The sequence below is a fragment of the Ranitomeya imitator genome, chromosome 3, assembly GCF_032444005.1.
Source record: "Ranitomeya imitator isolate aRanImi1 chromosome 3, aRanImi1.pri, whole genome shotgun sequence".
Taxonomy (NCBI): Eukaryota; Metazoa; Chordata; class Amphibia; order Anura; family Dendrobatidae; genus Ranitomeya; species Ranitomeya imitator.
Window position 1 is genome coordinate 720,850,740 of NC_091284.1, and position 14,005 is coordinate 720,864,744.

Below are 14,005 nucleotides of genomic sequence, written 5' to 3' on the forward strand. Positions count from 1 at the left end.
GTCTGTGTTTGCGGATCCATCTCTGCCGTACAATTCCATAGCGATCCATGAAACATGGAGGATAATGGGAAGGCTTCCGATTTGCTTCTGTGTCTCACAAATTTGTTTCCTAGTGATCAATTTGAAGATAGTTTGAATGAAAATTAAACCTCTTCCAGGTTTGTATCGGCTCAGGAACAAACATCTCTTCAGTGAGAGAAAAAAACCTGATGCGTCTAGGATGATTCCTGATGGAGAATGAGAACGCAGCCTTAGTGAAAGTTTACCTGTGTAATATTAAAAGGAGCATTTTCAGTTTAGCTCCTGCTGGACTTATTAAATGCTCGATTTCGTTTGAAAAATATTGAGTAAGTATACCAGCCTCATCAGTTCTGACTTCTATCATTAGGGTATGCCGCTTGAATTGTGAAATTTGAGGCCCCCAGCGATCTGATATCGATGACCTATCTTCAGTATAGGTAATCACTATCTGGTGGCTGGATGATCCCTTTAAGATGCCAATTCCTAGATGTTAGCTGAAGGAGCGACTCCCATATACACATGCCTGATGCTCCTCGGCCTTCAAGGGGAAGAGGAGAGTAAGCTGTGGGCAGACAGTGGTTGATCTCCAGGGAGAACAAAAGGATCAGCCATTTTAATGTCTCACAAATGCAAGTCCTGGCCCAACCATTGATCTAAAGGCAGAACTCAGTAAGAACATTGTAATCCTGTACTGGATTAGGCTATGTTCACATGTCCAGTAGTCATCCGTTGGAACGGATTCGCCACGAGTCTTTTAGCAAATAAGTTGTTCAGACACATTTTTGATCGTTCTTGAAAAACTGACTTCAGCTGGATCCGTTTTTTAACATTGAAGTCTATGGATAATGGATCCGTTAACGGATGGCTAATTATGTTCCATTGGAAACTGATCCTGTAAGCGAAAAACAGATCCTACTCAAATGAAAGAAAATTGGATGGCTAACGAATGGTCCTGTTGTCCACAGAGTTCAGTGCTAAAATAGCCTTCCAATGTGTGTTCTGGATCCCTGTGTAGAGAACGTGACATAACATTTAGACAGTGCGGTTTTTGGAAGATCTGGGAACCAGCGCTGCAGTAGTGATTCCTCTGGGAAATGCCTCTCTGCTGTCCTTTAAGATCAAATTCTACTTTGTTCTACCTAAAAGTACCGTAGTACAGCATGATAGTTCTCTCCAATTAAATGGGGTATTTTCACTTTAGACACTTCTAGCATAGCCACAGAATGCGATATATGCTTATAATAGATGCATGTCCTTTTTGTGAGACCTTCACCCGTTTTCAGAACCAGTGGACCCCTGCCCTTCTTTCTGCTTGTAGGACGCCGCTGCCACCGTCTTAATAAAGTGGATAATGAATGGAAAGACAGCCATATGTGTCTAGCACCCTACGTGCGTGTACAGAGGAACAGCATCAATATGTACACTTTTTAGTGGCTGTTGCCAAATACTATGGTTTATCTTCCATTCAAGTGAATGGGACATTAACTTTTCCATTCTGTGCGTCGCTTACATCCGGCTGCTGCTGGAGAAGTTATCAAGTGATCAGTGGAGGTTCTTGGTATTGGACCCCCAGTTATGTCATGTTGACCTATCCTAAGTGAGTCCTGGACAACCCCATTCTGTCCCTTAACACTTCTTGATGCTTGTGTATTTTTCTACATTCATGGATCCATGTGTCGCAGTCCATGAAGCGTTGTCTGGCTGCGTATCTCCTTGCTCAAACTCAACAGCTTGTATACATGTATGAGACTTGCATTTGGGTCAGGCGATCCACGGTCAGTCTGTGCTCGGACCAAAACATACAGATGTGTGAATTTGGCCTAATTCGCATGAAGCGCTTGTTGGATGTGAGTTACACCAAGTACAAAGTGATACCTGCCCTATATTTTATGCTGTAAATTTAGGATGGGGTGTTCAGAGATAGGCCTCATTCACTTCAAATCTAATTTGCTTAATTCCGACACACCAAAACCAATTTAATAAAAAGCCAGTTATCCTGTCACACTGTTCTTGAGGTGTAGGAAGAAACTAAAGAACGTACTAACTTAATTTTGATCTTGGGCGGATGTATTTGCAATGTTGCACTGCGGATCTGCTGTGTCGCTAGGCTGCGGGGATGCAAACATTTCACTCGAACACCCGTGATCCTCGGTGCATATTTGGGCATCTTAGGCAAACTCGAATAACGAGCACGTGTGCTTATCACTAGTTATCACCTATCCTCACTATCTGTGATGGCTTGCGTATTGCTACGGATCCCAAGCTTTCCCCTAGACAACTAATAGCACAATGGTGATCATGTGCCGCCAGTGTGGCATTAAAAGTGAAAATAATTTATTTTTAAAACGGTTGTCGGCCATTGGCTTATTCTGTCCAAATTCTGCTTAATGATGAGCTAATTGTTGGGGACCTCAGAAACTGGACCAATTGAAGATATACAGAGCTGAGTGACCATATCTGTTATTACCATATAGACAGGGCCTTTGAAAGGTGCTGGGATATTTGGGGATATTCATTATGCAGAAATTTAGATGTGAAAGTCAAACATACTCAAGAGGGCGAGCAGGACAGCCGGTTGTTAAGAAAACCATACGACTCTGGACACCTTTCTTCCAGAGGTTTAAACATGCAGCAATAAGGGTATTCAGAAGCTAATTAGGAAGCTTTCTAACACTTTTTTTTCAGAATTCAATTTTGCGTTCTGACCTTGTAATATTTTTACCCTTTGAAGCATTTTTGCCCGCAGTTTCTGCAACAGTATGGGGTTTAAAAACACAACTAAATATTGTACAAATTGATATCCAAAATTAGCCAATCACATATGATGATTGTGTGACCAACCACAAGCTGGATGTGGTAGCCAATCACATTGCGTCACATCTGTTGCGTTAATCTTTATTTTATTTGTTGGTCAAGCTAGAGATTATTATGATGGGAGCCTTCAGACTTTTGTCTGCAAAGGATCATGTGCAAGTTGTGGCACTGCATGAAGAGGGTTATTCTGGCCCACACATTGCAAGGAAGGTCGGCTGTAATCAGAGTACAGTTGTAAGAATTTTGCAAAAAACTAAGTAGCTTGGAACAACTCGGGATAGGCCCAGATCTGAGCAGGGCTGTGGAGTTGGTAAGCCAAACCTCTGACTCCTCAATTTCCACGACTCCGACTCCACCAAAATGGGCTCCGACTCCGCAGCCCTGCCAGAAAGTCAACGAAAAGGGAGGATGGAGCATGAATAAGATCCCTTGCCAATCGAAAGCTTGTCATCTCAGCTTCTGCAATAATTGCAAGAAAAATGTAATGTTGTGGTAGCAACATCAACTATTAGGAAGATATGTTTGGAACAGGGCTGTGGAGTCGGTATAAAATGGACCATCTCCTAAAATGTATAGTACCGTAAATTGGGTACAGTAGTGCAATGCAAGTTGCAAGTTATGAAATGTCCTGTAAATGTCTGTTCTGTTTCTGATATAAGGATCTGGGCTTTTAGTTGAGATGAATCTGTGCTGCACTTTATGTACATGTTCAGTAATGAGGCAGGGCTGTGGAGTCATAGTTGAGATGAATCTGTGCTGCACTTTATGTACATGCTCAGTAATGAGGCAGGGCTGTGGAGTCATAGTTGAGATGAATCTGTGCTGCACTTTATGTACATGCTCAGTAATGAGGCAGGGCTGTGGAGTCATAGTTGAGATGCATCTGTGCTGCACTTTATGTACATGTTCAGTAATGAGGCAGGGCTGTGGAGTCATAGTTGAGATGAATCTGTGCTGCACTTTATGTACATGCTCAGTAATGAGGCAGGGCTGTGGAGTCATAGTTGAGATGAATCTGTGCTGCACTTTATGTACATGCTCAGTAATGAGGCAGGGCTGTGGAGTCGGGGAAATTGGCTTACAGATTCCACAGCCCTGGTTTGGAAGCAGGTTTGAGATTATGCAAGGCCCGAAAAACGCCATTGATGTCAGCCATAGAAAGACAAAGTATGTCTCGTTATGTACCAAAAATAATTAAAAATAATTCTTTCTTTTTGAAGTGAGAAAGCCCATGTCCTGCTCCTGTGTTCTGGACTAGTCTCCTTTTCGTTTGTTCTGTTCTACTTCCCACCCAGAAACGTATTCTTATGGTAAACGTTCCTTGAATTGGATTTGTCTTTATTTTTGATTCAGAGAAAACTACAAGACCATTGATCAAATTGAGCAATAACATAATTTATTTCTTCGTGTCAGTAATCTACATTATCAGGACTGAAGACTTGCCGGCATATAATTAACTCTTTATTTGTCACAACTTCACTACCAGTATTCCACAGTCTGGTTTTTGCTCATAGAACTGCAGTTTGTACTGATGATGGTGTTGCTGTTTGCGTGTGATATCTGGGGTGGCCTTACTCAATATGTATTTTAATGTATGTCTATAAACTGGAGCTCTGTCTTGAGTCCGCTTTAACTAGTTTATTTGGGAATTACAATGTGAGCAATCCCCTCATGTATGCAACCAAGACAGGAGCCTATATGGTGTCTCCACTTGGTGGATCTGAAGACACTCTGCCATCCTTACAACATGGATCCATAAAACAGCACTAGAAGCACTTTAAGATCCCCATTATTATCCTTCCCTAATGCAATGCAGTTCCCACATTTAATAGTTAAAACGGCTCCAGTACGGAGTGTCACCTTAAATATGATAACCTTATACCAATCACGTGTATATATGTCAAATGTTTTTCTTTCTTTTACTACTTAAGTTTTCCGGCTCAACTGATATCAGACGTACATAATGGACGCCACTGAGACTTCTACAGGTACAACACACTGGCTGCAGATTTTATGCAATGCTTTATAAAAAATAGTGATGTTTTTCTTCCAGAGCCAGTCGGCAATAAATGTAGACTATCTACATTGGCATCTACTTTGAATATAATAATTTTCATTGCCTACTGTTTTAGAAAATGAGTCAGATGTTGTTTGGGACAAACCTATTTGTGGCCTATCCATAGGATATTTTTTGAATCTGACGACCGGCGCCTCCTCCACAGATCAGCTGATATATGCTCTCCAAGTAATTAGGAGATGAGACACAGTACCTGGTAGTGATCACAAAACAACGTACGGGGCTGCAGTGTTGTGCTGCGTACGGCTTCCACTATAGCAGATATCAGATCAGTAGGAGTGCCAGGTGTCGCGCTCCTAGCAATCTCATGTTGATGACCTATTCTACGGACATTTTCAGTAAGTTAGTCCTGGAAACCCATATAAGTTAGGCTTTACCCTCTCTCAGGTGGTGCTGTCATGGGAGAAGGGTATCCGCCCATCGAGGACAGGAAACCTACTGAATAAAAGAGCGTTACCTCTTCTCCGCTTCAGTTTTTGGTTTCCTGTCCTTGTGGGAATGTGCAAGAGAACGAAGAATCAGATTTTCTCAGCCGGAATACCCTGAAGCAGGGGAAATGGAAACTGGATCTTCTAGTTTTTCAGCAGATTGTGGATCGATGGGGACAGATTCCTTGGGATTTCAGTCTGGCTTGCGCATTTCCCCTGTTGTTGATTCTGACAGTCCTGAGGAAGATTCGGGAGGAGGGGGCACGGGTCGTCCTCATTGCTCCTTCTTGGCCCAAGAGGCCGTGGTTCTCTTGGATGAGGAGAATGTCCTTATCAAATCCCTGGATTCTCCCGGATACTTCGGGACTCCTCAGGCAGGGCCCAGTATCTCATCCTCAGAGGTCAGGTCTGCATTTAACGGCCTGGATTTTGAGGGGGCACTAATACAAAAAGGCTTCTCCCCTGCCTAAGGCTTTCACATTTCGGTCAGTACAGGCCAGTCGCAATGCGTTGGGCCGACGTACCGACGGACGTTGTGAAATATCTGCACAACATGGGCAGCGGATGCAGTTTTTCGACGCATCCGCTGCCCATTCTGCACTCCGGGGAGGAGGGGGCGGCGTTTCGGCCGCGCATGCACGGTCGAAAATGGCGGACACGACGCACACAAAAAACTTTACACTGAAAGTTTTTTTGTGCCGCTGGTCCGCCAAAACACGACGGATCCGTCGCACGACAGACGCGACGTGTGGCAATCCGTCGCTAATACAAGTTTATGGGCAAAAAACGCGTCCTGCGAGCACATTTGCAGGATCCATTTTTCGCCCTAAACGGCGGATTGCAAACGACGGAAGTGTGAAAGAGGCCTTAAGTGCTATCCTGCTGCAGAGTAGGAAGCCGGTAACGACTAGAATATATGGCAGGATATGGGCTAAATTCTTTGCTTGTTCAGGTCTGTCCGTGGGGGCAAGGTCCCAATTAAAGTTGTATTAGATTTTCTACAAAAGGGTATGGAGATGGGCCTAGCCACTAGCACCCTTAAGGTGCAGGTGTCTGCCTTGGCAGCCCTATATAATTATAACCTGGCAGCGGATAAATGGATAGTTAGATTTAGTAAAGCATGCTATACGTTGAGACCAATCCCAGCCCCAAAGATGCCTCCTTTGGACTTAAATCTAGTTCTTGAGGCATTGACAAGATCTCCCTTTGAGCCCTTGAATGAGTTACTGGCTAAAATACGAACGCTAAAGACTGATATTAGTGGCCCTAACATCAGCCCACAGGGTCAGTGATTTACAGGCTCTGTCTATTAATCACCCGTTCATACAGGTATTGGATGATAGTGTTATTCTGAGGCCAGATCCAAAGTAGCCTTGAAGTTTCATAGAAGCCAGGAGATAGTTCTCCCCTACTTTTTTTTAGGGAAAATGCGGAGGAAGGCAGACTTCACACATTAGATGTTAGGAGAGCCTTGTACGATACTTAGATATGTCAAGACAGTGGAGGAAGAGTGAGTCCTTATTCATGTAATTTCAGAGAATCAGGAAAGGTCTTAAGGTTACGAGGGGTACTATAGTTAGATGGATTAGGGATGCCATTAGCCTAGCATACACCTCTAGTAATGTACTGGTTCCTGAGAACCTGAAGGCCCATGCCACCAGAGCCATGGCGACCTCCTGGGCTGAGAAGGCGGCGGTGTCGATCGAAAGAATATGTAAGGCGGCAACATGGTCTTCCCCTTCAACCTTCTACAACCCCTGGCAAAAATTATGGAATCACTGGCCTTGGAGGATGTTCATTCAGTTGTTTCATTTTGTAGAAAAAAAGCAGATCAGACATGGCACAAAACTAAAGTCGTTTCAAATTGCAACTTTCTGGCTTTAAGAAACACTAAGGGTATGTGCACACGTTCAGGATTTTTTGCGATAAAAATGCATAAAAAACGCATACATATGCATTCTATCATTTAGAATGCATTCTGCAATTTTTGTGCAGATGATGTGTTTTTTTCAGCGAAAAAAACTTCATCACTGTAAAAAAAAAAAAAAAAGCAGCATGTTCATTAATTTTGCAGATTTTTCGCGTTTTTCCTGCTATTTAATGCTTTGGGAAAAAAGGAGAAAAAAAAGCATGAGGATTTCTGGCAGAAATGTCCGGTTTTTGTCAGGAAATTTTTGCAAGAAATCCTGAACGTATGCACATACCCTAAAAGAAATCAAGAACAAAAATGTGGTAGTCAGCAATGGTTATATTTTTGACCAAGCATAGGGAAAAAAATGATGGAATCACTTAATTCTGAGGAAAAAACTATGGAATCATGAAAAACAAACAAACAAAACATTCCAAAACATCACTAGTATTTTGTTGCACCACTTCTGGCTTTTATAACAGTGAGGCATGGACTTAATGAGTGTCAAACTGTACTCTTCATTAATCTGGTTTCAACTTTCTCTGATTGCTGTTGCCAGATCAGCTTTGCAGGTTGGAGCCTTGTCATGGACCATTTTCTTCGACTTCCACCAAAGATTTTCAATTGGATTGAGATCCGGACTATTTACAGGCCATGACATTGACCTTATGTGTATATTTTCAAGGAATGTTTTCACAGTTTTTGCTCTATGGCAGGATGCATTATCATCTTGAAAATTGATTTAATCATCCCTAAACATCCTTTCAATTGATGGGATAAGAAAAGTGTCAAAAATATCAACATAAACTTGTGCATTTATTGAAGATGTAATGACAGCCATCTCCCCAGTGCCTTTACCTGACATGCAGCCCCATATCATCAACGACTGTCGAAATTTGCATGTTCTCTTCAGGCAGTCATCTTTATAAATCTCATTAGAACGGCACCAAACAAAAGTTCCAGCATCATCACCTTGCCCAATGCAGATTCGTGATTCATCATTGAATATGACTTTCATCCACTCATCCACAGTCCACGACGGCTTTTACTTAGCCCATCGTAACCATGTTTTTTTCTGTTTAGGTGTTAATGATGTCTTTCGTTTAGCTTTTCTGTATGTAAATCCTATTTCCTTTAGGTGGTTTCTTACATTTCGGTCACAGACGTTGACTCCAGTTTCCACCCATTCGTTCCTCTTTTGTTTTGTTGTGCATTTTCTGTTTTGGAGACATTGCTTTAAGTTTCCGGTCTTGATGCTTTGATGTCTTCCTTGGTCTACCAGTATGTTTGCCTTTAACAACCTTCCCATGTTGTTTGTATTTGGTACAGATTTTAGACACAGCTGACTGTGAACAACCAACATCTTTTGCAACGTTGCGTGATGATTTACCCTCTTTAAGGGTACTGTCACACAGTGGCATTTTGATCGCTACGACGGCACGATCCGTGACGCTCCAGCATCGTAACAATATCGCTCCAGCGTCGTAGACTGCTGTCACACTTTGCAATGTACGACGCTGGAGCGATAATTTCATGACGTATGTGCGATGTAGAAGCCGTTGGTTACTATACGCACATTGTATACAATATCGTGCACACCTTTGTTACACCATGCGATCATGCCGCCACAGCGGGACACTAGACGACGAAAGTTTCAAACGATCTTCTACGACGTACGATTCTCAGCGGGGTCCCTGATCGCAGGAGCGTGTCAGACACTGCGAGATCGTAACTATATCGCTGGAACGTCACGAATCGTACCGTCGTAGCGATCAAAATGCCACTGTGTGACGGTACCCTAAGAGTTTGATAATCCTCTCCTTTGTTTCAATTGACATCTCTCGTGTTGGAGCCATGATTCATGTCAGTCCACTTGGTGCAACAGCTCTCCAAGGTGTGATCACTCCTTTTTAGATGCAGACTAACGAGCAGATCTAATTTGACACAGGTGTTATTTTTGGGTATGAAAATTTACAAGGTGATTCCATAATTTTTCCCTATGCTTGGTTAATAAAAATTTAACAATTACTGACCACCACATTTTTTGTTCTTGATTTCTTTGTGTTTCTTAAAGCCAGAAAGTTTCCATTTGAAATGACTTTAGTTTTGTGCCATGTCTGTGATCTGCTTTTTTTCTACAAATTTAAACAGAATGAACATCTTCCAAGGCCGGCGATTCCATAATTTTTGCCAGGGATTGTATAAACACTACCATCTTAAGTCGAGCTGGGTGGACACCTGGATGTTCGAGTCTGGCGACTTCGGCCGAACAGTTACAAAAAGTTTGCGTTCGAGTACACGGACAGTACCCGGACCCCATTCACTTGAATGGGGGGCCCCGAACATCCAGTGTTTGTGCATGACAGAGCTGCAAACACCGCTTCTGATAGGTGGTTAAACCATCCCCACCTGTCAGAGAGCTGCGGTTCCCATGCTGTCAAAAGACAGCGTGAGTGCTCAGCTGTGATCAGAGGTATAAAGTTTACCTCCGGTCACTGGTGTCCGCTGATGGAACAACTGCTGCCATCATCCGAAACCTGCTGCCTCAAGTAACAGCGAGAGCAGGAGTGGCGGATGGGAGTATTCATCAGCCGCCCCTGCGCTGTAAATGAGTAATAAAGAAGATAAAAAAACAACAATATCCCTCACCTGTCAGTCGTTCTATCCCACTCCGTAATCCATGTCTGGGGGAAAAACAGTTTTCAACCTGGACGGTGCCAAAATGTGACCGTCCAGGCTGAGAACCACTGGTGACTGAATTGCTGCGAGCGCAGCCTCAGCGACTGGCAGTGATGTCATCGAGGTTACCTCCGGTCACTGAGGCTCCGTTCCCAGCCGGGCTGAACTGCCGTGACTTGAGTGGCATCCCCGCTAGCACCGTGAGAAAAACAGTGAGTGAACTTGGTGAAAATAAAAAATAACTAAACAACTGTGGGACTGCACTTTTTTTGCAATTTCAACGCACTTGAAATTTTTTTCCCACTTTTCGAGTACACAACATGGTAAAACCAATTGTGTCGTTCAAAAGCCCAACTCGTCCCGAAAAAAACAAGCCTTCACATGGCCATATTGACGGAAAAATAAAAAAGTTACGGCTCTGAGAAGGGGAGCAAAAAATGAAAAGGCAAAGCCAAAAATACCTCTGGTCGTTAAGGGGTTAATCAAAACCAACATTTTTCACTCTGGTCTTGATGTGGAGGCATGCTGGAGTTAGAGCTTCTGATTCATTAAAGCTGTGTGCCCACAATGCGTTTTGGATGCTGCGTATTTTTGCTGCATACTATTAACATAGTAACATAGTTAGTAAGGCCGAAAAAAGACATTTGTCCATCCAGTTCAGCCTATATTCCATCACAATAAATCCCCAGATCTACGTCCTTCTACAGAACCTAATTGTATGATACAATATTGTTCTGCTCCAGGAAGACATCCAGGCCTCTCTTGAACCCCTCGACTGAGTTCGCCATCACCACCTCCTCAGGCAAGCAATTCCAGATTCTCACTGCCCTAACAGTAAAGAATCCTCTTCTATGTTGGTGGAAAAACCTTCTCTCCTCCAGACGCAAAGAATGCCCCCTTGTGCCCGTCACCTTCCTTGGTATAAACAGATCCTCAGCGAGATATTTGTATTGTCCCCTTATATACTTATACATGGTTATTAGATCGCCCCTCAGTCGTCTTTTTTCTAGACTAAATAATCCTAATTTCACTAATCTATCTGGGTATTGTAGTTCTCCCATCCCCTTTATTAATTTTGTTGCCCTCCTTTGTACTCTCTCTAGTTCCATTATATCCATGCCCAAAACTGGACACAGTACTCCATGTGCGGTCTAACTAGGGATTTGTACAGAGGCAGTATAATGCTCTCATCATGTGTATCCAGACCTCTTTTAATGCACCCCATAATCCTGTTTGCCTTGGCAGCTGCTGCCTGGCACTGGCTGCTCCAGGTAAGTTTATCATTAACTAGGATCCCCAAGTCCTTCTCCCTGTCAGATTTACCCAGTGGTTTCCCATTCAGTGTGTAATGGTGATATTGATTCCTTCTTCCCATGTGTATAACCTTACATTTATCATTGTTAAACCTCATCTGCCACATTTCAGCCCAAGTTTCCAACTTATCCAGATCCATCTGTAGCAGAATACTATCTTCTCTTGTATTAACTGCTTTACATAGTTTTGTATCATCTGCAAATATCGATATTTTACTGTGTAAACCTTCTACCAGATCATTAATGAATATGTTGAAGAGAACAGGTCCCAATACTGACCCCTGCGGTACCCCACTGGTCACAGCGACCCAGTTAGAGACTATACCATTTATAACCACCCTCTGCTTTCTATCACTAAGCCAGTTACTAACCCATTTACACAAATTTTCCCCCAGACCAAGCATTCTCATTTTGTGTACCAACCTCTTGTGCGGCACGGTATCAAACGCTTTGGAAAAATCGAGATATACCACGTCCAATGACTCACCGTGGTCCAGCCTATAGCTTACCTCTTCATAAAAACTGATTAGATTGGTTTGACAGGAGCGATTTCTCATAAACCCATGCTGATATGGAGTTAAACAGTTATTCTCATTGAGGTAATCCAGAATAACATCCCTCAGAAACCCTTCAAATATTTTACCAACAATAGAGGTTAGACTTACTGGCCTATAATTTCCAGGTTCACTTTTAGAGCCCTTTTTGAATATTGGCACCACATTTGCTATGCACCAATCCTGCGGAACAGACCCTGTCGCTATAGAGTCCCTAAAAATAAGAAATAATGGTTTATCTATTACATTACTTAGTTCTCTTAGTACTCGTGGGTGTATGCCATCCGGACCCGGAGATTTATCTATTTTAATCTTATTTAGCCGGTTTCGCACCTCTTCTTGGGTTAGATTGGTGACCCTTAATATAGGGTTTTCATTGTTTCTTGGGATTTCACCTAGCATTTCATTTTCCACCGTGAATACCGTGGAGAAGAAGGTGTTTAATATGTTAGCTTTTTCCTCGTCATCTACAACCATTCTTTCCTCACTATTTTTTAAGGGGCCTACATTTTCAGTTTTTATTCTTTTACTATTGATATAGTTGAAGAACAGTTTGGGATTAGTTTTACTCTCCTTAGCAATGTGCTTCTCTGTTTCCTTTTTGGCAGCTTTAATTAGTTTTTTAGATAAAGCATTTTTCTCCCTATAGTTTTTTAGAGCTTCAATGGTGCCATCCTGCTTTAGTAGTGCAAATGCTTTCTTTTTACTGTTAATTGCCTGTCTTACTTCTTTGTTTAGCCACATTGGGTTTTTCCTATTTCTAGTCCTTTTATTCCCACAAGGTATAAACCGCTTACACTGCCTATTTAGGATGTTCTTAAACATTTCCCAATTATTATCTGTATTCTTATTTCTGAGGATATTGTCCCAGTCTACCAGATTAAGGGCATCTCTAAGCTGGTCAAACTTTGCCTTCCTAAAGTTCAGTGTTTTTGTGACTCCCTGACAAGTCCCCCTAGTGAAAGACAGGTGAAACTGTACAGTATTGTAGTCGCTATTTCCTAGATGCCCGACCACCTGCAGATTTGTTATTCTGTCAGGTCTATTAGATAGTATTAGGTCTAAAAGTGCTGCTCCTCTGGTTGGATTCTGCACCAATTGTGAAAGATAATTTTTCTTGGTTATTAGCAGAAACCTGTTGCCTTTATGGGTTTCACAGGTTTCTGTTTCCCAGTTAATATCCGGGTAGTTAAAGTCCCCCATAACCAGGACCTCATTATGGGTTGCAGCTTCATCTATCTGCTTTAGAAGTAGACTTTCCATGGTTTCTGTTATATTTGGGGGTTTGTAACAGACCCCAATGAGAATTTTGTTACCATTTTTCCCTCCATGAATTTCGACCCATATGGACTCGACATCCTCATTTCCTTCGCTAATATCCTCCCTTAAAGTGGACTTTAGACAAGACTTTACATAGAGACAAACCCCTCCTCCTCTCCGATTTTTACGATCCTTTCTAAACAGACTGTAACCCTGTAAGTTAACTGCCCAGTCATAGCTTTCATCTAACCATGTCTCGGTTATTCACACTATGTCAAAGTTACCTGTAGATATTTCTGCTTCTAGTTCTTCCATCTTGTTTGTCAGGCTTCTGGCGTTTGCGAGCATGCAGTTTAGAGGATTTTGTTTTGTTCCAATCTCCTCGCTGTGGATTGTTTTAGAAATGTTCTTACCTCCCTTCTGAGTATGTTTTCCTGGATCTTCTTTGTTCAAGTCTAATGTTTTTCTTCCCTTCCCCTCTTCTTCTAGTTTAACGCCCTCCTGATGAGTGTAGCGAGTCTTCTGGCGAATGTGTGTTTCCCAGGTTTGTTGAGGTGTAGTCCGTTGAGGTGTAGTTACTAAAGCAAAGGGATTTATAGAAATGTAGTGGTGCACACCTCTAATGAATCGGGAGCGTCGGACAAGTGGTTTTCACTTCTCAATGCTGCTCGAGAACTGGATTAAGATTTGTGGCGTAAGAAATGTTGCCACGTATCATGAATTTGACAGGTGGAGGTTGCTATGCCCCAGTCCCACCTGAGCGTTTATAAAATGGGTGAGAGCACCAAAAGTTGCTAAATTTTAACGCAGCCTCACGTTGCGCTAAATTTTTGCCTCTTTCTACACTAGAATTTTGGTGTAAAAGCTTAACTCGGGGCCCCAAGTGTCCAGTTGGACAGTCACTTAATGTTGGGGATAAACGGCTACATTTACACTTAAGTCTAACATCC

General features: G+C 42.5%; 1 protein-coding gene across 3 annotated transcripts in view; it reads left to right on the forward strand.

The window, feature by feature from the left end:
- Positions 1–14,005, forward strand: part of CBX5 (chromobox 5) — a 34,253-nt gene that overhangs the window by 1,425 nt on the left and 18,823 nt on the right. The window contains exons 2-3 of one of the 3 annotated variants that reach the window (XM_069758725.1): positions 159–347; positions 4,767–4,823. The exons of 1 other annotated variant lie outside the window; for it this stretch is intronic. In XM_069758725.1, coding sequence (XP_069614826.1) covers positions 4,799–4,823 — 25 coding nt within the window. In that variant the 5' untranslated portion in view covers positions 159–347; positions 4,767–4,798. The remainder of the gene's footprint in view (positions 1–158; positions 348–4,766; positions 4,824–14,005) is intronic. One more of the 3 variants, XM_069758724.1, reaches the window with a different exon arrangement.